The sequence below is a fragment of the Rana temporaria genome, chromosome 2, assembly GCF_905171775.1.
Source record: "Rana temporaria chromosome 2, aRanTem1.1, whole genome shotgun sequence".
Taxonomy (NCBI): domain Eukaryota; kingdom Metazoa; phylum Chordata; class Amphibia; order Anura; family Ranidae; genus Rana; species Rana temporaria.
This window is the reverse complement of record NC_053490.1, coordinates 222680084-222703762: the sequence shown is the minus strand read 5'-3', so window position 1 is coordinate 222703762 and position 23679 is coordinate 222680084. Positions and strand designations below refer to the sequence as shown.

The 23679-nt window shown below is 39.1% G+C and overlaps 1 protein-coding gene across 3 annotated transcripts in view; it reads left to right on the top strand.

Moving 5' to 3' along the window:
- DMD (dystrophin) overlaps nucleotides 1-21816 on the top strand; it is a 2981380-nt gene extending 2959564 nt beyond the window's left edge. For 2 of the 3 annotated variants that reach the window (XM_040336499.1, XM_040336500.1), the window contains 3 exons: nucleotides 7775-7864; nucleotides 13639-13670; nucleotides 20560-20660. In XM_040336499.1, the coding sequence (XP_040192433.1) occupies nucleotides 7775-7864; nucleotides 13639-13670; nucleotides 20560-20571 (134 nt within the window). In that variant the 3' untranslated portion in view covers nucleotides 20572-20660. Of the gene's footprint in view, nucleotides 1-7774; nucleotides 7865-13638; nucleotides 13671-20559 lie in introns of all 3 variants that reach the window. The other variant, XM_040336501.1, reaches the window with a different exon arrangement.
- The last annotated feature ends 1863 nt before the right edge of the window (nucleotides 21817-23679 follow it).

Genomic DNA, 23679 nt, shown 5'->3' with positions numbered 1-23679 from the left:
ACATTGTCAGCCTTGGGAATGATTTTTCAATGCAGGATTAACCAGATATTTTTTTTTTAAGTCAAGTTGCAGATATAAAAAAGATTGAAAACTACTTTTAGAATTACATTAACATGTTAACGCAAGGGCCCACTAACAGGCCAGGTTTGCAAGATAACTGAAACACATCACAGGTGATATCATTTGCTGCTCAGCGATTGCAGTATTCCAGTCTGCATCTCCCCAAGATAATACAGAAAACCTGGCCTGTTAGTGGGCCCTGAGGACAGGGTTGACCACTGCGTTAACGTATATGAAGTTTTAGTAATTGTGTTTACATATACTTTAACAGTACTCATTTCCTACAAATACTTGTTTTGAAAAAATAAAGATGCTAGACTTAAATCTTGTGTTGTCATGTGAAATACTGTTTAAAGTGAAAGCCAAGGAAAGAGAAAGAGCTGTGCCCATCCTGCAAGGGTTAAATGCTAATTTAGTTCTAGGGGCTTCACACTTAGCAGTTTTATCTGCAAGATCCTTCTCTCCCGCAAACGCCAAGACTGGTCCCTACAGCCTCTTCTCTCCTACACCCTACACTTGCATTGAACATGAGCACACCAAGGCATAGTCCACTGCCAGAGCATAGAGAAGAGGTCCGGGGGTGTGGGGGATATGGTAAGTAAAAATGCTTTCCCAGCCCCTTAGACCTAAATGAGCATTTAACTCTTGCAGTTTGGCAGCGGCCCCACTGTAAAGGAATTTTTTTTTTCCTTTCCCTGGAGATGGGCTTTAAATCTGATATATCTGTGTTCCAGCTACTTTCTCAGGCAGATTATAAGTATGAATTAGACATTCTTATTGGAGATAACATGTTAAAAACCTAGCAGCATACTAACTCGCTTTCTGATTGCAAAGAGTCTTACCTAAGCAAACAATCATGGCCTGACTGCAGAGCTTCATTCTGAAATTCCCTGTGGCGGCATTCTATAATCAATAGCCAAAATCATTATTTCTATGGCAACATGGAATGTATTTAGATATTGAAAAATAAGCATGCAAAGTCATCTCCGATAATATCCCAGGCATTTTGCAAACTATTGATTTCTAATCTAAGTGAAGATAAAAGATGAGCTCCTGTCTAAATATTTGATCTCTTAATTTCTGTATGTGCTTAGTTGCACATGCATTCATTTGTGTTATGCAACACTGTAAGGTTATTCATTTATATCAAAAAAGGTTTTGTCTCTTTAAAATCTGTGATAAATGAATCAGTTATTCTGCGAGTCACTAGATATTCTGGGCTGCTACAAGCCCAGAAACAAATGATGCTTCTAAAGTTCAGTATCAGGGAGTTATTCAGTCTCCAATAAGAGAGCTTTTTATGCAGCCAAATGCTATATTGATGTTATGATGGTCATATCGGTTCTCTTGTATCGTACAGCATGCTCTACTGTACTTGACATTACTTTAAATTGTTGGCTCTGACCTAATCTGACATTGCTTATATCAAAACCTAGAAAGAAAATTAAGCTCCTTATCCTAAAACTGACCATTTTGCAGCAAATATGTGACAGACTTGTAGTACAGGCAAAATTGCTTGAAATAACTGAACATCGCAAAGAGATGCTGCAATTTAAAAATGTAGGCATATTTAGCATCTACACTTAGTGACCACTATCTTAGGTACTCTTGCTTGTGGACACAAAAGCCAAGCAGCAAATCATGTTACAGCACCTCAAATATTGATACAACATTAGGAGGTTCAGTTGCTGATCAACCATGATCGACTTCTGGAGTTTTAATGCTCAACCATTTATAGGGTGCAAAAAATTGAAACCTTCAGGGAAACGTTGCTATGAGCAGTCAGAGAATGGACAGACTGGAAGTCCCCAACTACTTAAATAACCACTCATTACATCACTGGTGTACAAAAGAGCATCACTGAATGTGCAGCTTGTCAAAGCTTGAATAGTAAGTGCTATGCCAATAAAAGACAATGCAAGGTTCCAATATATACTACACCTAATCTTCAGAACCAGACAATTGATTGAAACATCCCGTTTTTTTTAGACCGTGCACCAATAACCTGGAGCCATTCCTCTCTGCCTATGAATGGTCATGTGTGGTAAAAGAAGTCTATTTTTTATACACCTCTCAGCAATTTAGATGAGGCCACGAATTGGATCAATGAATTAAGTGTCCAAAGCAATAGCAGAAGGCAAATGTGATACTCTTGAAAGTTTTTTGTTTTTATGTCTGTGACTTCTACTACATAGAAACACAAAGTAGCAATGGCAGGAAAAAAAGACCAAGTGGTTAATTGAGTGTGCCCCATTTTTTTAGTATAGATTTGTTTTGTCCCAAGCATGTTTAATTCCACTTGCTGTTGACTGACTCATTACCCATGTTGGAAGTCTATTCCAATCATCATCAACTCTTTCAGTAAAATACTTTCTTTGATTTTAAATTTCTTCTTGCTAGTTTGAGTTCATGTCCCATTGTTCTTGATCTTTGGTTTGTATAGAAAACGTTGCTCAGGTGAACCTTATTAAGCACCCTTAGGCTGGGTTCACACATGCCGCGGCTCACAGCAGGGGGTTCCAGTGCATCCCAGTTCACCGATTCAGTTGCAAATCAGGTCCAAGTTTTTTTCATGAATTCACACTTGAATCTGAACCAGACGCACAGGACCCTTTCCAAATGCAGACCACGGCTGCCCCGGAGGTGTGTGAACTGACTCCATTGTGAGCCGGGCACACTCTCCTGTCATGAGAGATGGATGCGGACACCCACATCCAGTTCGCATAAGTATGAACCCAGCCTTAATGTATTTAAGGTTTCCTGCATGTCTCCCCTTTACCTTCTTTTCTCAGGGTTTTACAAGTTCCTGGAGTCTCTCCTGGTATGTTTTATCCCAGAGACCTTTCCCCAGTTTTGTTTCCCATCTCTGAACTTGTTCTACAACATACCAGCATGATTCGTTTGCTTCTAGAGCAGTGTTTCTCACTTTTTTTTCAGTCAAGGCACCCCTTAAAAATGATGAACAAATTTGAGGCACCCTTTAAAAATGATCAACAGTTTCGAGGCATCACATTCCAAAATGTAAAAACTATTCTAATAGTTTTACATAATGCAGCAACATCCACAAGTCCAGCTAGGACACCCAACATTAGAGGTGATTTTCTTCCAAAGCAAATACGCTTTTGAAAACTGGTACTGACTAGTATTCCAATATTTCTCCATGTGACCCCACTGCTGATGTGACTCAACCGCTGATGATGAGGGGCAGGGGAGGGTCAAACAAGGATGCAAATGCAGGCGACTGATATCCCCTTTAACTGATGCCATTGGTCATTAAGACACTGGCAGCTAGAAGGTTGTAATGGTGCACAATAAAAACTTGTGACTTGGTGTAACTAAAAGGCAGGCTACATCCCCATACCATCTTGTATACAATTTTTGCTAAATTAGGCAATTTGCCAATGCACCCCTGAAGAAACCTCAAGGCTCCTAGGGTACCTGGGCACCCTGGTTGAAATAGGCTGCTTTACAGTATAATCTTATATTGTCCCATGTGAACTGTACTTTTGTTTTTCCTAGCTTGGACCTGCCTGACATTGATATGTTCATGGGCACACACAAACACACACAAACACATATTCAATTGTGCGAATTTTTTCACAAGAGTTTGCAGATGCTACAAAAAAACATTCTTTAAAAAAAGGTTATATATTTTGGAGGATAGAAACACTGTGGCATTTTTTTAAGCTGATTGGTCATGGTTTACAGCAGTTGAAATGTCCACTTACAGATTAGTACATCTTGTACCGACTGCAATTAGCTATACTGTTTTTCTTCCATTCTCTTTGGTGTATGTTATGGAGGGCCGTTTTAGTCTATTTGTGTTTTACACTTTGATATAAGGCTGTGAATAGAGGGAGCTGAAAGGAAGAGTTTAATTTTAAGGGATAATTTGGCAGTTTCTCTTCTATCTTCCTTTAAATGCCTCTGGTGACTCCAGGAAGGAAGGGGCATAATTACTGATCCCTGACTGGAAGTTCTTGTCTGAATCAACTGTTGTGTCAGAAAAGAGTACACGTAAGGATAGGTACTAAGAGTGCACGTGTCCTGTAAGTTAATTGCACACAGTAGTGTCTTGGGTCAGTAGTATTCGTTGCCATATACAGTATGAGACAGACTCACCCGGGACAGAGGCTTATGGAGGGGTCTGCAGGCTAGCTTCTTGCCTACTGTTTGAATAATGCCTAATCTTGTACACAGTGCCTAGTAGCAAACCATGAATGACAGAAGGGGTTAGGAAAGCCTGAATATTTAATGTGTGATCTTACCTAGCAGTGGGTGACAGTGTTATGCCATGTGTTAAAGGGAGAATATATTGTTTTGTGACCAAATTAGAAAATTGTATTCTACTTATCCTACACGGTATTTTATTTTGCTGAAATGTATTGAAAGAGCTAAACTTGGAAAGAAAAAAAAAACAGCCTACTGGGAATCGGATTCTAGGACAGTTCACTATTACCCTCTGAGATAAAGGCTTCCCTTTATAGACTGCACTGACATTTGCAGCCTCCAGCCTCTGCCGTTTTTCTTCTATTTTTTTTTCTTTGTAACCATGTATTAATGTTGATGAGGAGGCTAACTAGACGTGACTTTAGTGACTGACAAGTGTGGAGAACTGAGTGAACGTGAAAAAATGGGCACTAATGAGTGATACACACATTACTGAGCACTAATTTGCAATCTCCCAGGAGTGTTTTTATGTGTTGCCAACACAATTCTATTATTTTTCCCAAATAAGAAAATGTATAGTTTAGTAACAGAACATAGACTAAAAAGAAAAAAAAAGGTCAACCAAAGCAGCTTGAATGTTTGCATCTGTTCCAAGAAGCTTGTAATCATTAACCTTTTGAATAGTTGAATTTTTTTGGAAATTCTGCCTCAGTCTGTTAACCTGTTCCCTCCCGGCCTATGGGCAGATGACGCCTGCACAAACCTCTTGTCGAACCTGGTGGACGCCATATGATGTCCTCTTAAATCGCGGCCACACATCATGACCTGTCACTGTCATCGGACACAGCCGATGACTGATTGCTGTACTGGCCTGCTGCTATTACCATGTGACCGCTGTAACCAATCACAACAGGTCACATGACATTTGTAAACCATGGACAGCTTCCTTTCAAGCCATCTATTGTATACGATTGTGTTGTTAGATGTGATTGGTCACAGCGATCACATGGTACAGACTGGACCAATCGCAGCCCATCTGTGCCATGTGATCAGCTGTGGAAAATCACAGCTAATCACAACAAGACAAACTGAATCCATTATATTCCGTAAAATGCTTGATCCCCACCACACCTATTATATAATGATGCTGTACAGCACTGCTAAAAGTATATAAAAAGAAAAAAGAAATTTCAACTGCAAAGCGCTGTAAGTGGCCGTAGACTACTGCGGTTATGGTAGCAGCTGCCATAACTCCGGTATTTTCTGCAATGGCGGGCGGTCCTATTTAAGATAAAAGTGGTCTCTGCAGCGGCTTCGCCATGAGATCACTTTTATTGGTGGCGGCGGCAGAGTTGCCCCCGCCATGCTCCGGTCATCTATGCTGCTTACCAGACCTGCTGGTGTCGGCGGAGATGATGCGTGCTGCCCCCTCAGTAGCATGGAGCTGAGTGAGGGAAAGATGGCCCCCACTTGACTACATAACATTGGATGATGGAAGCAACGTCAAATGTCACTTCTGCCCAATGTTCTTAAAGGGGAAATTTGTTTTCTTTTTTCTTTATTGCATTTAAGTGTAAATGTGAGATCTGAGGTCTTTTTGACCCCAGATCTCACATTAAAGAGGTCCTGTCATGGTTTTTTTTCTATTAAAAGGACAGTGTAAAAATAAATAAGAAAAAAAATAAGTAAAGTGCCCCATCCCGCCATGCTCGCGTGCAAAAGCGAACACACATGCAAGTCGCGCCTGCATATGAAAATGGTGTTCAAACCACACGTGAGGTATCACCGCGATTGTTAGAGCGAGAGCAAAAGACCTTCTCTGTAACTCAAAACTGATAACCTGTAGAAATTCTTAAGCATTGCCTATGGAGATTTTTATGGGTCAATATTTGCCGCCTTTCCACGAGCGGGCACAGTTTTGTAGCTTGACATGTTGGGTATCCATTTACTCGGCATAACATTTATCTTTCACAATATAGAAAAAAATTGGGCTCACTTTACTGTTGAATTATTTTTTAATTAAAAATTTCCCCAAAAATTGTGCTTGTAAGACCGCTGCGCAAATACAGTGTGACATAAAGTTTTTTCATGATCACCATTTTATTCTCTAGGGTGTAAAAACAAACAGATTTTAACTTGTAAACAAACAGCGAATCTCAAAAAGAGGCTCGGTCCTAAAGTGGTTAATTTTTACATTTTTTCAAAAAGTGATAACTTCAATAAACTCCCCTCTTATTAAATACCTTGGACTGTCTACATTTCAAAAAGGGGTAATTTGGACCACAAGAAATGAGATATGCCATCAATACATCAGGATTGATCAGATTTCAGATCTATACCATAGTTTGTGCACTGTATAACTTTTCCTACAGGCCTAAATACACTGACTTGGGTTATTTTCACCAAAGAAGTGTAGCAGAATACATTTTGTCCTAAATTCATGATGAAAAATTATTTGCAACATTTTATAACATACAAAAACTTTCAAAATTCTCTCTTTTCACATTTATTTAGCAAAAAATAAACCCAGTGATGTTTAAATACCACCAAAAGAAAGCTCTATTTGTGGGAAAAAATTGTAAAAATTTTGTTTGGGTACAGTGTGCAATTGTCATTCAAAGTGCGACAGCGCTGAAAGCTAAAAATTGGCCTGGGCAGGAAGGGGGTAAATGTAGTTAATGTTGTCATGGAGAATGTGAGAAAGATTTTCACATTTGCCACAAGACATCAAATTTACTGAGATGCAATGTAAAAAATACCTCTTTATGAAGCAAACTATGGTGATTTTATACAAGGTAAATTACTACATATGTATTAGTGCAGATGTGCTGCACATAAGATAAATGTGTCAATGTGAGCAGGTCTTTTTTTTTTTTTTTTTTTATTATTAATGATTGGTCAAGACTCTGTTTGCCCTTTTGAATTTAAATCTACTGCATCTTTAGCTGTACAGCTTCACAAAGTTGTCATTTTGTCTTTCTGCACTCCATTTACCATTCTGGAAGTACTGTTCTTTCCTTTCTCGTCACCTGATGTGGAAATGGCTTTTGGATGATCTCAGATGCTCATGATTATGTGATGGAAGGGTCAATGATAGTTCTAAAAATAAACCCACAAAACATTCACATGATGGTTGGTGTGTAACATTGAGACAAGGTTACTTCTTCTGAAATATTGCCAAGATTTAACTTTGCCAGAAGAATTGCGTCTAGGACACATTACTGATTAATATGCTGTAGGTGACTGGGGCAAGAGAATCACTAAATATGAATCTCAGAAGAGTGAAAGTCACTGAAACAAACATTGATTTGTCCTTGCTAAGCTGCCCTAGAAAAACCCTGTTTACACTTTGTTCTAAGCGGTGGATAAAACGTTTTGCAATATTAAAGTACTGATTAGGCAAACTCCTTCAAAGGCGCTTCTTGATGCACCCCGTTATAATTCAGTTCATTCTTTCTTTTAATTAAGTTTAATATTTGTAATGTTCATTTAGATACTCAAAGTGTCTCTTTTTAATTGAAAAAAATGTGTTTATTTCTCTTAGGAGAGGATGATCTCAGTCCTCCTCATGATACAAGCACAGGACTAGAGGAAGTCATGGAGCAGCTTAACAACTCCTTCCCCACTGCAAGAGGTAAGAACAGCCAGTGAGAAAACATAGTTATCGGATTGCAATCTCCTCCAGTTCATCTGGATAAGTGTAATTAAGGTGGAGAAACCATCCCACTACCCCTTTTAAGACCTATTGGCATATTGAAAGAAAATACTAATATTTTTCCACAGTGCGATTTTCTTTTCTGTTTTTTAGCACATAACTGACTAGTTGTCATATAATCTTTATATAAAAATATTTAATATTACAATTCTATGGGCATTTATGAAACACATTTTTATTGCCATGTTTTGATTGCATGCTTTAAACCTAAGCATAGAAACTGCTGAAAATAAAGACCTTGCTTACCCTTGTGTTAATAAATCACTGGGCAGTTAAAGCGGATGTGCGCTGAAAAAATAAAAGCCAGCAGCTACAAATACTGCAGCTGCTGACTTTTAATATTAAGACACTTACCTGTCCTGAAGTCCAGCGCCATCCACAGCAGAGGACGAGCGATCGCTCGTCACTCTCCTCCCCCGCCCCAACCCTCCCAACCCCCCCCCCATCCTCGGTGAGGAAACCAGGAAGTGAAGCGCTCCAGCTTCACTGCCCGGTTCCCTACGGCGCATGCGCGAGTCGTGCTACGCCTGCTAATTGGCTCCCGCTGCGTACTGGGAGCCGAGTGTTCCCAGGACAGCGGGAGTTCCACTTTAGGGTGGAGCTCCGCTTTAAGGGGCAGGAATTGTTGTTTTTCTGGTTGAGAGAGAGGGTCCGTGGGCTATGAAAGCGTAATAAGTAAGATAAAACCGTAACCTCTCAGTTACTTTGCACTTCCTATGATTATTGGGTTCCTTTTTTCTTTTCTTCTTTTTTTTTTTTTTTGCTGGTTCTCTATTTTAATATAGTTGCATATGTCTGTCTATTTGCTGGCTTTCTATTTTAGTTCTTTTTTTCTTTTATTGGTATTTATTTTTTCAGATTTTTATTGTGATTTATCCTATTTCATAAACTTTTTATAAGTGTCTTCTTGCATGAAAGAGCCAGCTCTTCCCATCTGAGCACCTAATAGATCAGTTATAGCCAGGTACCACTGAATAACGTACCCCTTACTGCACAGTTTCTGTAGTGCTGCCCCTAGCTATTGTAGTAGATCTTTTTTTGAAGACATTCCTGGCATGAATTAGTGTAGTGTATTAGTCTAGCAGCAGCATTCATTATAGACTGAAGGGGGGATAGCCTGTGTAAAGGTAGGTCAGTTTGGAGGGAGTTGCAGTAGTCAAGGCGGGAAATAACCAAGGAGTGAATACGTTTTGTGGTGTCATTAGTAAGGAAGGGGTGATTTTCTATAAATGTGGAGGTTAAGGTGGTAAGATTTAGCCAGTGAGTGGATATGGAGGCTGAAGGAGATATCAGAGTCTAGGATTACACACGGCACTCTGTGTAAAGTCATAAGGAAGAGGAAATATTACAAGCCCTGTTTTGGAAAGTTTTGAGTTTTTTGAGGAAGTGGTGTGGCATCCATACTTATACGTCACAGTAAGTTTGAGATGAGCGAGGAGATTGAGGGGGTTGAGCTAAGGAGTCGAGAGATAGATCTGGGTGTCATCAGAATAGAGGTGGTATTGGAAGCCATGGGAGGTTATCAACTGGCCCAGGAAAGAGGTAAAGAGATCAAATAGGAGCGACCCAACGACAGAGCCTTGACATACCCCAACAGAAAGAGGAAGAGGAGTTTAGGAGATGGTGTTGAATGTGGCACTGAAAGTGCACTGTGATAGGTAGGAGAACCAGTAAAGAGCAGAGTCACAGAGGCCAAGGGAGTGAAGTTTGTTGAGGAGGAGTGGGTGGTCAGTTGTGTCGAAGGCAGCAGGAAGGTTCAAGAGTATGACTATAGAGTACTGCCCCTTATTGGTGAGTTTTAGTAGGGTAGTTTTAGTAGAATGTTCTGGGTGGAAGCCGGACTGTAGGGGATCGAGAGGGTTGTTGGTGAGGTAGGAGCTCATATGGTTGTGGACAAGGTGTTCGAAAAGCTTGGAAGCAAACGGGAGCAGGGAAATTAGTCTTAACTTATTCACACAGGTGGGGTCCAGTGAAGGTTTTTCAAGTATGCGTGTAACCAGTGCATATTTGAGTGGGGAGGGAAAGGTGCCAGTGGAAAGGGAAAGGTTGAAGATGTTAGAGTTTTGAATAGAGCCGGAAGGTGGTCGCAATGATTGTGAGGGTCCAGAAGACAGGCGATGAGGTGGTCCATGGAAAGGAGTTTAACTATCGGTCGAAGAAGAAAAGTATCGAGTGTGGTGTTGGACCTGGTGTGTTGGTTGAAAGAGGAAGTTGGGCGCTGGATATCTCATCACAAATTGTCGATTTTTGTTTTTGAAATAATTGGCAATCTCCTGGACAGTAAGCAAACTGGTGGGTGAAGGCAGCAGGGGGTGACGTAAGGAATTAAGGGTTGAGAAGAGTTGACAAAGTTTGGATGAGAGCGTATTGACGAGAGTGGTATTGTAAGTTTGTTTAGCAATGTGGAGGCAGGAGTTGTATTTGATAAGGGCAGATTTGTAGGGGGTGAAGTCTTGCAGGGATTTTGTTTTACGCCATGCTCGCTCAGGAGCATGGCTGTGTCTCTTGACACGTCTGGTGTCATCTGTTAGCCAGGTTTGTAGCAGATGAGGCCTGGTTCTGCTTGTTGGAAGAGAAGCGAGTGTGTCCAGGGAGGGTGACAGTATGTTGTAGATGGAAGTGGTCAGGTTTGGGCAAGACGGGTGCAATTTTATCATAAAGTCAGACCGTAGCAGAATGAAGAAGGAAATGTTGAGGTAGCGAAGGTTCCTGAAGGTAACAGTTGGCAGCATGGGAGGTAGGAGATTCAGAGAGTGTGAAACAGATAAGGTTGTGATCCGAGAGAGAGGAAAGGGGGTGTTAAAGAGGTTGCAGGGAGTGCAGAGGTGGGAGAATACGAGGTCGAGGGTGTTTCCATTGGAGTGAGTGGTGATTTGTGTCCACTGTGTTAGGTTGGGAAGTGGCTGAGATGTTAACATTGATTGAAAAGTTAAAGTCACCAAGGATGATGGCCGGGGTGTTTGATCTTGGCCAAGGCACCATTATAAAAAAAGAAGTGTAACTTCCAAAAAGACAAGTATGAACAGTAGTTTCAAAGACTTGGCAAGGCAGACGTTGCGTTCATTCATGCAACGTAGCCCAGTGTTTTCTGAGAGGAGTTACGATGATTACAGGTAGGCAGATGTGGATTGCAGACAGGCAAAGTGGCTTTTATGTTGCAGGGAAGAGTGTAGATACCTGAAAGAGTAGAGGAGAGAAGGCATGCTGAGAGGATGATGTGTTTAAAGTGCTAGGCACTTAACACCAAAGTGGCACTTTGGGCTTGTCACTTCTTGTACAAAGTAGCATGGGACCCTTTTACAAAATCCACTCTGTGTTGAGTGGCATTCTTGTGAACGGGCATCAATTGAAACAATGTGATTTTTCACTGTCATGCAATTCTGTGCAACTCAAATTGCATCAGAAATCTCACTCGTTTTTACAAGACCTAAATCTTTCTAGTGAGGACACACACACTAACCCCACACCACCTTATCAAAGAAAAAAACATTTGGCTTCTGGTACAATTTTAGGTTTTCAGTTGTAGGTTCGGCCCCTCCAGGATATAATCTATGTAATGGCAAGGGCACTAGGGTTTATTGATGATAACTGCTGGGGGATCTAATGTTGCTGAGTGTGGGGAGGGGATCTATTGTTGCTAGGATGGATGTATTGTTCCCCTGGGGGGGAGGAGGGGGGTGTATAATGTTGCTGGCTGCTGGGGAACTATTTTACAGCTTTTCATGAACAAATTCTATACAAATTACTTGACGCTACAAAATCATACTTCGTTCTAATTTGTCTAAAAGGGGCAGTACTGGGAGGTGGGTAGGAGTGAGACCAAGGGACAGTGCTCAGAGGTGGATTCTGGTTAGAGACAATAAGTGACTCAGAATGGAGGAGTACATTCACCTTTCTCTGAGATAGATAGATATAGATATAGATATAGATATAGATATATATATATATATATATATATATATATATATATATATATATATATATATATATATATATATATATATATATATATATATATATATAATATATATATATCTGTAACTGATTTTTTGGCTACCAATTTTTTTTTTCATCTATTAAGCTGTGTGAAGTGTAAAATTATGCAAAGGCATTGCTATTAATGTCTGTCCCCCATATTTTTTTATGCAAAGTCCAGAATCTCTGTAGCACACAACACAGTTACATCTGCTACAGCTGACTATTACAGCTGTTGTGTTAAATAAAAACAGATGTCAAACCAGAGGTCTGCTGTTCAGGGGAAATATGTGATTAAACACCACCTCAATCATTTGTTTAACCCTGACAGATAAGAAAAAAAAGCTATTTGGTTAAAGTGTAAGTGTAGACAAAAGGATGTATTCACAGTTGAAATGCATGTTTGTGAACTGGTTTACATGCAGAAAAAATGCAATTCTTCTAAATTAGACATTACTGCCAGACTGTAGGCAAATCGCCATCTACTTTTCTGCACATAAAACATTCGAACTTTGTTAAAACTGCAGTCGGATAGTGAAAGCTATTCTAAAGTCTCACTGTTTTTTTACCTTAATGGTTGATTTCTTACCTGAGCCTGATCCAATCCAGCGACGTGCATGAGAGCAGTGGCTCTTGCCATGGTCTCCTCCTCATTGAGCAGATTAATGGCAGTGGGAGTTTTTAGCTCCCGCTCCTGCCAATCAACTCCAGTGACGAGGAACTTTAGCCTTTTATTTTTATGTTCTTACCATAATTGACTGTCCAAAAAAAATGCAAAATCAATTCTTCTCTTGTGATAATAAATAAATATATATATATATATATATATATATATATATATATATATATATATATATATATATATATATATATATATATATATATATATATATATATATTCTGAAGTTTGTATATTTCTGCTATCCACTCTATCACCTGAGGAAGAGTTTATTGAAACGCATTGGGTCAACCACAAGATAAAAGGATAACAGGAGAGTGCAGTTCGTTCTGCACTACTGTCATCTGTTTTCAGCCGACAGCTGGCTTTAGCTAGTCCAGGCCCTGAAAAGATCCTGGTCGGAATCCACCCAGATGTCTGAACTGGCAGCTGGATTAACCTCTCAGCGAGCTGCTGGGAGACTCAGCCAGCTGCTCCCAGCACTCCAGTGAGCGCAGGAGGGGTATAGTAATGTATCTCTGTTTTTTGGATTATGCACCTTTTGTCAGCCTTTAATGTCTTCTGCTGCTTTTCAGGAGTTGTTGTAAAATAAAATTTTGATGATTTTATATTTATAATTTTTCTGGTATGGATATTAGTTTATCAATATTGTGCCTAAAAAAAAAAAAAACCTCCACATAAGAATTATCTTGTTCGTTATACTAATAATCTTTGATCATTTTTAAGAAAGCCTTCTTGTATCTCGGTCATAAGTATCTCCAGGATAGAATTGGAGGAATCCCAGTTGATCGTCACTTTACTACATACAGGACAATATACAAAGTTTTGGATGTCCTTCCTTTTTAATATTTAAGGGAAAATGCAATTCACTGATTTGACCTTTATCCCAAGCTGTCCTTTCTTTTTCACCTGACCTGTCCTTTCTTCTGTCTATGTAGGTATATATTTGTTTTTTAGAGCATAACAATAAATGTGATATTTATTTCTGGTTATCTTCTCGTTCCTTCCTTTTTTTCTCATTCTCTCCTTCTCACAAAAGGAAGAAATGTCCCTGGAAAGCAAATGAGAGAGGTTAGTGAGAGCTGGGCTCGCTGCCATCCGGCTTGTGTCTGTCACATTTCACATCCCATGTCTGGCATTTGTGCAGCTACCAGTCTCTTTAGCTGAGTGCTTCTTACAAACGTGCTGTAACATGCCAACAATTACTACCACTCATCAACTGTTAGTAGGACAGCAGTAAACCAGTGGAAAGGTTCCAGTGTATGACATACTTTTGCCCAGGATGAATTGAGCTGCAACTATGTCCTTTTTTCAGTTATTCTGTTTGTCTACATATAATTAATTGAATTCCTCGTAATTGGGTAAAATTCTAATTTTCATATATAAAATATTTGCTGTTTATCACTGCAGCAATCTTATCATAGTGTTTATTGTAATTATTGCTGTATTATAGTTATACAAAAAATAAAAAACAGATTAAAAAGATTGGGCTTTAACCTTGGCCCACATCTTTAGAGTTGTAAGTTATTGACAGCAATTTAAGACCAGCTCAGTTTTCTTTAAGGTAAAGTAAATGAAATATAACAGACTGCTATGTAACGTTTACCGTAATTGGACTGGACATCTCTTCTAAGTTACTGTGATGTCCTTTGAACTACAGAGGATCTGAGCTGTGGTCCACATAAACTATTGGACAGCTCTAAATGGACTAGTAGTTTTTTTGTTTGTTTGTTTGTTTTTTTACGTGTTGAGAGGTTTAAAAGCCTGCCATGTTGTAAATAACCCTTATTTGCATCATGAACAATGACTACGTTTTTTTTTTTTTTTTCACATTTGGTGTCTACTAACATCAATATGTTTATATTCACTACATTTGTCATTCTGGAAGTTCTAAGAATGTTGCTTTGTGTAATTGCATGAAAGTGTCCAAACCTAATCCATTCTTTTTATGTTCACCACACTTAGTTTATTCGCGATGACTACAGATACAGTATTTTAGACAATTAAAATGTTAGATAAATGCACTATTTGACATTTAAACAGGACTTGCAAAAATATGGAATCAACCAACACAGTTTATAATGCACTCTGCTTAGATATACACATCTACTAAAATCATGCTATACAGTCTAGTTTGTCATTATTTATAAGGCCTCATGCCCACAGATGTTTTAAAAAACGGGCTGTAAACCCACTACAGACGTCAGGAAAAAAGCGGTGTTAAAAATGTTATCTACGCTTTGCATTGAATTCAATGCAGGTTAAGCTGTGCTGGCTTTCAGCCACGTTTCTCTGTTTCTAATCAAAATCAATGGTTTCCTATGGGAGCCCATTGATTTGAATAGAGGTCGCACCAGAAGTCGGATCAAGAGGATACGACTTGCGGTGCGACTTGTGTGCTGAGAATTAAAAAAAAATTGTGTGAGGTTCCACCCCAAAACGATACCAGACCTTTCGGTCTGGTATGGATTTTAAGGGGAACCCCCACACCAATAAAAATGGCGTGGGGTCCCCCCAAGATCCATATCGGACCCTTATCTGAGCACGCAGCCCATCAGGTCAGGAAAGGGGGGCAAGCAAGCACCCCCCCTCCTGGACCATACCAAGCCACATGCCCTCAACAAAGCACCTTGTCCCCATGTTGATGAATAGTTTTCGGTAGCATAGGCAGATTAGCATAAAGGTTAAAATGGAACTTCAGTAATTTTTTTATCTTTCCATCTATTAAATATTGTGCCCTTGTTTTTAACTTTGGATAGTAAAATATTTTTTTCTACCAATAAATACCTTATACAGCCCACTTTCTGTTTCTTGCCTGGTAAAATCCTAGACTTATGAGGACATGCACAGCTCTCTTACTCGTGAGAGTTTGTCAGGAAGGGATGGGGGGTGAGTCATTTGAGGGCCAATGAGCGCTGCAGAGCTGGCGGTGTGTGTCTGTGTAAATCCAGGAAGTTAACAGGCAGCAGCTTCAGCTGCCCACAATTAAAATGGATCCAGCCACACTCAGTGGATGGAGATTTCTGTGGCATATTTGGCAAGTACAGAATCACGGAATATATAAAATAATATGCAAAGTGGCTGGAGGAAAGCTTCAGAATGGCAAAGATGTTTTTTTACAAATTATGTGAGCCGTCTGTATTTCCTCTTTAAGCAGCGGGAAGTACCTGGAGAGTGTCCAGCACCCATCCAATATTGTGCCATGAATGATTGCTCTGACAGGAGTCTGGTTCTACCGTGTGACAGATTTTTTTAAACTGCTTCTAGTAACATTTCAGCCTGTTCACACAGGCTTTAATTTGCATAAGAGCAGTGTGAGCAGCAAGCTTATATAAAACTTTCAGCAAGCTTCAAATAACCTTCTTGAAGTTTGGCTGTACTTCTGTTGATCACATGAGTGCAGATCGTTCTGCACTCCTGTGCCCAACAGAGCCTGTCCAGGCTCATGAAAGATCACGACCTCATGAAAGATCACGACCATATGGTCGAGATCTGTCCACATGCCTGGATCGACCCCATGCTCGGCAAGCCACTAAGAGCCTGAGGTGGCTGCTCCCGCCCCCTCCACAGCCCAGGAATGCCCGTACAGCAGAAGGTGAGCGGCGGCTGCGGTCCGTGTTAACCCTGTCCTGACCGCGGTCCCCGCTTACCTCACGCTGTGCGGCCCAGTCATCGAGAGGCCGCTCTTCCTACAAAATGCAGCCCAGGGACCGCGGCCCACCGGGCAAACGCCCGGTGTGCCCTATGGCCAGTCCGGGCCTGGGCCTTATATTATATGGTACTGCAAGGATGTGGGGTGTGATGATCGGGGAAGACGTCCTCGCCGGGAGAATACAGTGGTGATTTCTAGCAGCTATAACAGCTGCTTGCAGTAATTGCATGTAAAATTTGGGAGGCTGGCTGTACCCAAGTTGATCAACTTGGGTACATTCAGCCTGCTCATACATGGCTCGAATCATGAATCGAATTCAACAGGAACCATTGGAGATCTGAACAGTCTGTGGCTCGCTTTAAAAAGGTTGTTTTTTTATTTTCTAAATGGGTTCCTTTAATCTAGTGCATTGTTGGTTCACTTACGTTTTCCTTCGATTTCCCTTCTAAATGTTTTTTTCTTTGTTTTCTTTGTCTGAAATTCTCACTTCCTGTTCCTCCTCAGTAAGCTGTTCAGTAAGCTGTTCTGACTGACTTTCCACCGCTCGGATCATGGTGGAAAGCTTACTGAGGAGAAACGGGAAGTGAGAAATTCAGACAAAGAAAAAAAACATTTAGAAGGGAAATCGAAGAAAAGGGTAAGTGAACCAACAATGCACTAGCTTAGAGGAACCTATTTAGAAAATAAAAAACAAACCTTTTCATACCCCTTTAATCTCTCCTATAGCAAGAATATGTATGGGTGGCAAAAGAGTGTAACCTAGCAACTTGTGCTTTGGTGTTACGGCGTCTATTGGCTCAGTAAAGGGCTGATACGAGTTATAACTATATATATATATATATATATATATATATATATATATATATATATATATATATATATATATAAATATGTGTGGAGATATACTGTATACAGTGCCTTGCGAAAGTATTAGGCCCCCTTGAACTTTGCAACCTTTTGCCACATTTCAGGCTTCAAACATAAAGATATAAAACTATTTTTTTTTTGAAGAATCAACAACAAGTGGGACACAAATTCAATCATGAAGTGGAATGAAATTTATTGGATATTTCAAACTTTTTTAACAAATAAAAAACTGAAAAATTGGGCGTGCAAAATTATTCGGCCCCCTTAAGTTAATACTTTGTAGCGCCACCTTTTGCTGCGATTACAGCTGTAAGTCGCTTGGGGTATGTCTATCAGTTTCAGCACATCGAGAGACTGACATTTTTGCCTGCCCATTCCTCCTTGCAAAACCGCTCGAGCTCAGTGAGGTTGGATGGAGAGGGTTTGTGAACAGCAGTTTTCAGTTCTTTCCACAGATTCTCGATTGGATTCAGGTCTGGACTTTGACTTGGCCATTCTAACACCTGGATATGTTTATTTGTGAACCATTCCATTGTAGATTTTGCTTTATGTTTTGGATCATTGTCTTGTTGGAAGACAAATCTCCGTCCGAGTCTCAGGTCTTTTGCAGACTCCCATTGTCTTGTTGGAAGACAAATCTCCGTCCGAGTCTCAGGTCTTTTGCAGACTCCATCAGGTTTTCTTCCAGAATGGTCCTGTATTTGGCTCCATCCATCTTCCCATTAATTTTAACCATCTTCCACAAGAAAAGCAGGCCCAAACCATGATGCTGCCACCACCATGTTTGACAGTGGGGATGGTGTGTTCAGGGTGATGAGCTGTGTTACTTTTACGCCAAACATAACGTTTTGCATTGTTGCCAAATAGTTTGATTTTGGTTTCATCTGACCAGAGCACCTTCTTCCACATGTTTGGTGTGTCTCCCAGGTGGCTTGTGGCAAACTTTAAACAACACTTTTTATGGATATCTTTAAGAAATGGCTTTCTTCTTGCCACTCTTCCGTAAAGGCCAGATTTGTGCAGTATACGACTGATTGTTGTCCTATGGACAGAGTCTCCCACCTCAGCTGTAGATCTCTGCAGTTCATCCAGAGTGATCATGGGCCTCTTGGCTGCATCTCTGATCAGTCTTCTCCTTATATGAGCTGAAAGTTTAGAGGGACAGCCAGGTTTCAATATTATCGCTTGCACAGTGCTCCTTGGGATGTTTAAAGCTTGGGAAATCTTTTTGTATCCAAATCCGGCTTTAAACTTCTCCACAACAGTATCTCGGACCTGTCTGGTGTGTTCCTTGTTCTTCATGATGCTCTCTGCGCTTTAAACGGACCTCTGAGACTATCACAGTGCAGGTGCATTTATACGGAGACTTGATTACACACAGGTGGATTCTATTTATCATCATTAGTCATTTAGGTCAACATTGGATCATTCAGAGATCCTCACTGAACTTCTGGAGAGAGTTTGCTGCACTGAAAGTAAAGGGGCTGAATAATTTGCACGCCCAATTTTTCAGTTTTTTATTTTTTAAAGTTTGAAATAACCAATACATTTCGTTCCACTTCATGATTGTGTCCCACTTGTTGATTCTTCAAAAAAAAATTGTTTTATATTTTTATGTTTGAAGCCTGAAATGTGGCAAAAGGTCTCAAAGTTTAAAGGGGCCGAATACTTTCGCAAGGCACTGTGTGTATATGTATTTAAAACCATGCAACAAAGCATTCTGTAGAATGATAAGTTATGATTTAAGTGAAAGATCAACAGCTAATTTCATACATTGCAACACCGTGTCCAAATTGTCTATTTTTAAGGAAAAAGTAGCAATGCGTACATAATCACACACCCATAGACTCGGTCAAACTCTTTGTGCTTTAACATCTTATGCTTTGCTTTTGTGCTGAGTGTATCTCTGGCAGACACTTGTCCATATGTGTAAATATAACTTACGTGAGTGTTTTGTGTTGTCTTCTGGTGCAATCTAATGAATTAGGCCCTCTTGGGCTTCATTTGCCTTGATGATGACAGGTGTATCTGCACATTTATTATTCAAACTTTCCACCTGACATTTAAGAAAATGTTTGTGTCTTTTTATATAGTTGTATTCAATGAAAAGAAAATTTGATTGCATGAGTTGTAATTATGTTCACTGTAAAAAAAATGTAAAAAAACGTAAATAAAACCTGTGGCCATAAAATATAAAAAGTTTACAGTAAAACCTTGGTTTGAGAATAACTTGGTTTGAGAGCATTTTGAAAGACAAGCAAAATGTTTTAATGTTGCCTTGATATACAAGCGATGTCTTGATACAAGAGTAGCGTCCTGTCACAACTGAGAATAAAAGAGAAGAGAGGAGCCTCTAAGTGTAGCAATCTGGTTACATTTAATGAAGGTACAACATTTAGCAACTTATTGCTACACTTAGAGGTGCCTTTCTTCTTTTTTTTTTTTTTTTTTATACCCTGTAACCCTTTGGATTACAAGCATGTTTCTGGAATGAATTATGCTCGCAAACCAAGGTTTTACTGTATTTTGGTTTTGGATAGAGAGCTGAGTGGTTAATACTCCTGTCAGGTTTCTGTTGCCGGTTTCTGTTGCCATTTTTGACCCTATTAGGATAATTTTAGCCTGTCTATTTGACCTGCTGACAGATGTTTTTGGGAATGAATGTGGGTGTTAAAAAAACAAATTCTAACTTGCCACCAGAACATAGAGGGGAAATCGTGCAATGGGGCCACTTATGCCAGTGAGGTCATGTACCTTACTTAAGGAATACCATCACCCGAAAAAGTAAAGTACCATTTATTCTCTTTTCCCTCCAGTCTCCAATTAAGTTGCAGCTTTTTTTCAGGGAGTGAGTGCCTTTTTTTTTTTGTCAGGTACTTGCTCATCCTTCCTTGAACCCTGGCCTAGGTGAGGATGGCATTGCCTTGGTTCATTAGCTTGTAGCGCACATTACTTAGCTCAGTAGTACGTAATGCAGAGTTTAGAGCTCAGGAGCATGTAACATAGTGCAGAGATCGACTGAAATAACACAGGGGTCAGTCATAAGTAACACAGGGTGCAGTAAGGATTATATAGCACAACAGTATAGTTTATGTAGCAAAGCAAAATGTGTAGAATTTACAGAGCACAGTGGTCTGCGGTATGTGAGATATGGAGTGCATTCAGCTAAAATATGTCGCCAAAGGAGTGGCTTTTTCAGTAGCTAATGCCTCACAATTCTGTCATGACACTCCCTACCCATTACATACTGAGGTAGCAATACAAACTTGGCAAGGATTCTAACAATTTCCTTCTCTATCCAAAACAAAAAAAAGTTTTGGCTAAATATATATGAATTACATAGGTGTGGAGAAGCTAATGTTTTTATACATATGCATTTTTAAAATATTAAGATCCCTTTCCTGATGGGAGTAATAATGTATTTTGTGTTTTCTCTTCTAGGAAACCATGTAGGAAATCTTTTTCACATGGCTGATGATTTGGGAAGAGCGATGGAAACTTTAGTCACTGTCATGACTGACGACGAGGTGTTAGAGTAACAACTCCCTACGCACCGCATGTGGTTTTTTTTATAGAACTATCTTCGTACAACAAAAAAGGGGATTAGACTGTAAGAGTTTACAAGAAAATATCTATATTTTTGTGAAGGGTAGTGGTACTATACTGTAGATTTCAGTAGTTTCTTAAGTCTGTTATTGTTTTGGTAACAATGGCAGGTTTTAAATGTCTATGCAATTGTACAAAACCAATAAGAAAACTACATGTAAAATCTTGATAGCTTAAAAAAAATCTTGCCATTTCTTTTTACAGAGGGCAATTTTGGGTTGTTTAAAAAATTTATATCAGTTATAAAGAAAGATTGTAAACTAAAGTGTGCTTTATAAAAAAAATAATTTGTTTTATAAAAAATCCCTTTGAAAAAGAAAAAAAAAAAACACAGTTCATTGTTTAGAATTGCCATGGCTTTGTAACTGTATATCATCAATATTCATATTGTGTCACTTTTTTTTGTCCTTGTGTGTCAAAGAACATCAGTTAAAGCACCAAATATGAAATGGACTTTGTTTTTCACAGACGCACCTGTTAATTGATAAACAATGGAACTTGAGCAAAAGTTTTTATATTCTTTTCATTGACACAAGAAGCATCTAGACCAGCGATGGGAACCCTGAGCTAGAGTATTTTTCATTTTATGGGAACGGCTACACAAGCGGTACTAACAGTTCATAGAATTAAAAGGATAAGTTACTAATGTAATGTACTTTTGTAACAGCCCATTCTTAACACAACAGTATTGTTTCTCACAGCTTACTGTAATTACTATTGAGCCCTATGGGCAAGGCTTCTTTTTTTTTTTTTTCTTAAACTATGTACGATAAAAACCTTTTTGTTTTAGACAATATGTACCAGTTTGCAATTGCAGATAAAAAATTTTACACGGATGAATTCCAGAGCGCTCTGATGTAGTTCTCCCCTCAGTGCGGTCTTAACTCTGGCCTTTAAAAATGTAATGCTGAGCAGTGATCATGTTGTAAACCCATTTCGTTTTATCATTCTAGTGGTCAGACTAGTGAAAGCCAATCTGGCCACCTGTTAGGGGTCGCTGTGTACCACTGTACCGTATTAATAAATACAGGCCTTTGATTAGCTTTGTGAAGCCTATAATTGCAGAATAAAATGAGGCAACTTTTTGGATGATACTGTTACCAATTTTTTAACATGTAACAATTTGTGATTGGGGACCTTGGTACTTGGCATTGATATTTTATGACCTTTGAACGTTTATGTTGAAACAGAAGCATCATGTCATGCTAGAGAAAATGTTATTGTTTTACCATAATACTGTATTTTTTTATGAGGACAAGAAAAAGTGGTGCTGCACTGCTTAAGAGTATTTAACCGTAACAAGCCAAGTACCATTTTATTCTACTTTTGACTTATTTTATGTAAAATCATTTCCAACTAGATTACTTTTAGACATCTGGAGTAGCTAGCATTTTTAAGGGATACTGCATTTAAACTGTGGTATTATGTAAATGTTCTATTCAGGATACATTTATGTCCTACTTAAAGCGGAAGTAAACCCATCTATTTGATAAAAAAAAAAAGTTATAATTCCCGGCATGCCGGAAATGCTAGATGTCACATTTGCTTGTGCTCATAACCAAACTGTCAAACCATCCAATGGCTGGTTTCATAACTGATCACATGTGCAGCATCGTGGCAGTTGTAGATTAAACAGAAGCCAAGATGGCAGCTTCCTTGGCTAAAAAACAATAGGAGGGTTTACTTCCACTTTAATGCGTGCTGTTAAGCAATAATTGACCAGTAATCTATATGTATGTTATCTTGTGCTCAGAAGTCAGTCCTTAGAGCTTTATAGATGAAAACATTTATGTTACAGTCAAGAGCCATTTGACAGATAACTATGAAAATCAGTGGGTAGAAAAGCAAACGTGTGTTTAATTTCCCCTTCAAAACGTACAAAAACAAAATATCTAGAAAGTCCTTTTGCTGTGGGCTAAGGTATTCTTTCATTTAACCTAGTTCTCATTTAATGTTCCCTTAAGTGGCTGGTTCATTCAATAAAGAAAATTCCTCCAAGTAAGTTTTTACATGACTGTAGGGTTCATATGTAAGAATGTGTTCAAAGGCCCACGATAGCTGTCAGTTTAAATCTGTGAACCCTGTAATGTTGTTAAATATGATATAGTCTTTAAATCCACCACTTAAGGACCACATGGTTGTCCTGTTGCCTTGCTTCCAGGGGTCACTGTAAATGCTCAGGCGAATAACTGGTACCTTCTTGATGGAGATCCTTGCAAGTTAAGCTGTACTTTTAAAGCTCTTAATACAGTTAAACTTACCACTAAAAACACTCCTATGCTCTACTCCCACTTTTGAGATATTGAGAGATGTATAAAGCTAACTTGTGCTTGTATGCTTCCAGACTTCTGTAAAGTATGAATTATGTCTGTTAACTTCATTAAGGGGTTCATGAATCTAAAAAAGTGTCCCTGCAAGAAAATTTATCGTTGTCCAACTTTCTGTCTTGTTGCTACAGCAACAAGAAATGTTCATGTTGGCACATTTTTCTTTTAATACATAAATCATACAATCTTTAACTTCAATGTGGTTACTATCTATTGATAAGGTGGGATTTCCAAGGCTAGAGATACAAAGTCCTGAACAAAAGATGCTCTACCGTAAAACCTTCTATTTGTCCCACAAAAGCTCAAGTTAACTTTTTTTTCTCAGCCACCACTCTGTCTCATTGCCTCTAGGTCTTTATAAATACTCTGTAATCCAGGATGATAAACAAGTCACTTATAGAAATGTGTGTATTGTTTAAATTGGAGAAACTTATAAAAAGTGTTTTCCAGGAATTCTGTATGGGCCCTGTAGCAATCAAGGACTATAACGTGATTTAGATAAAGAAAAGGCTTTGGATATATATAAACATGAGGTCCTGCACACATGTCCTCAGTAACTCTTGAATTTGTATATCTATCAAATCTGCTCCCTGGAGCTTTGGAAATATAGTATTTTCTATCAAAAGTA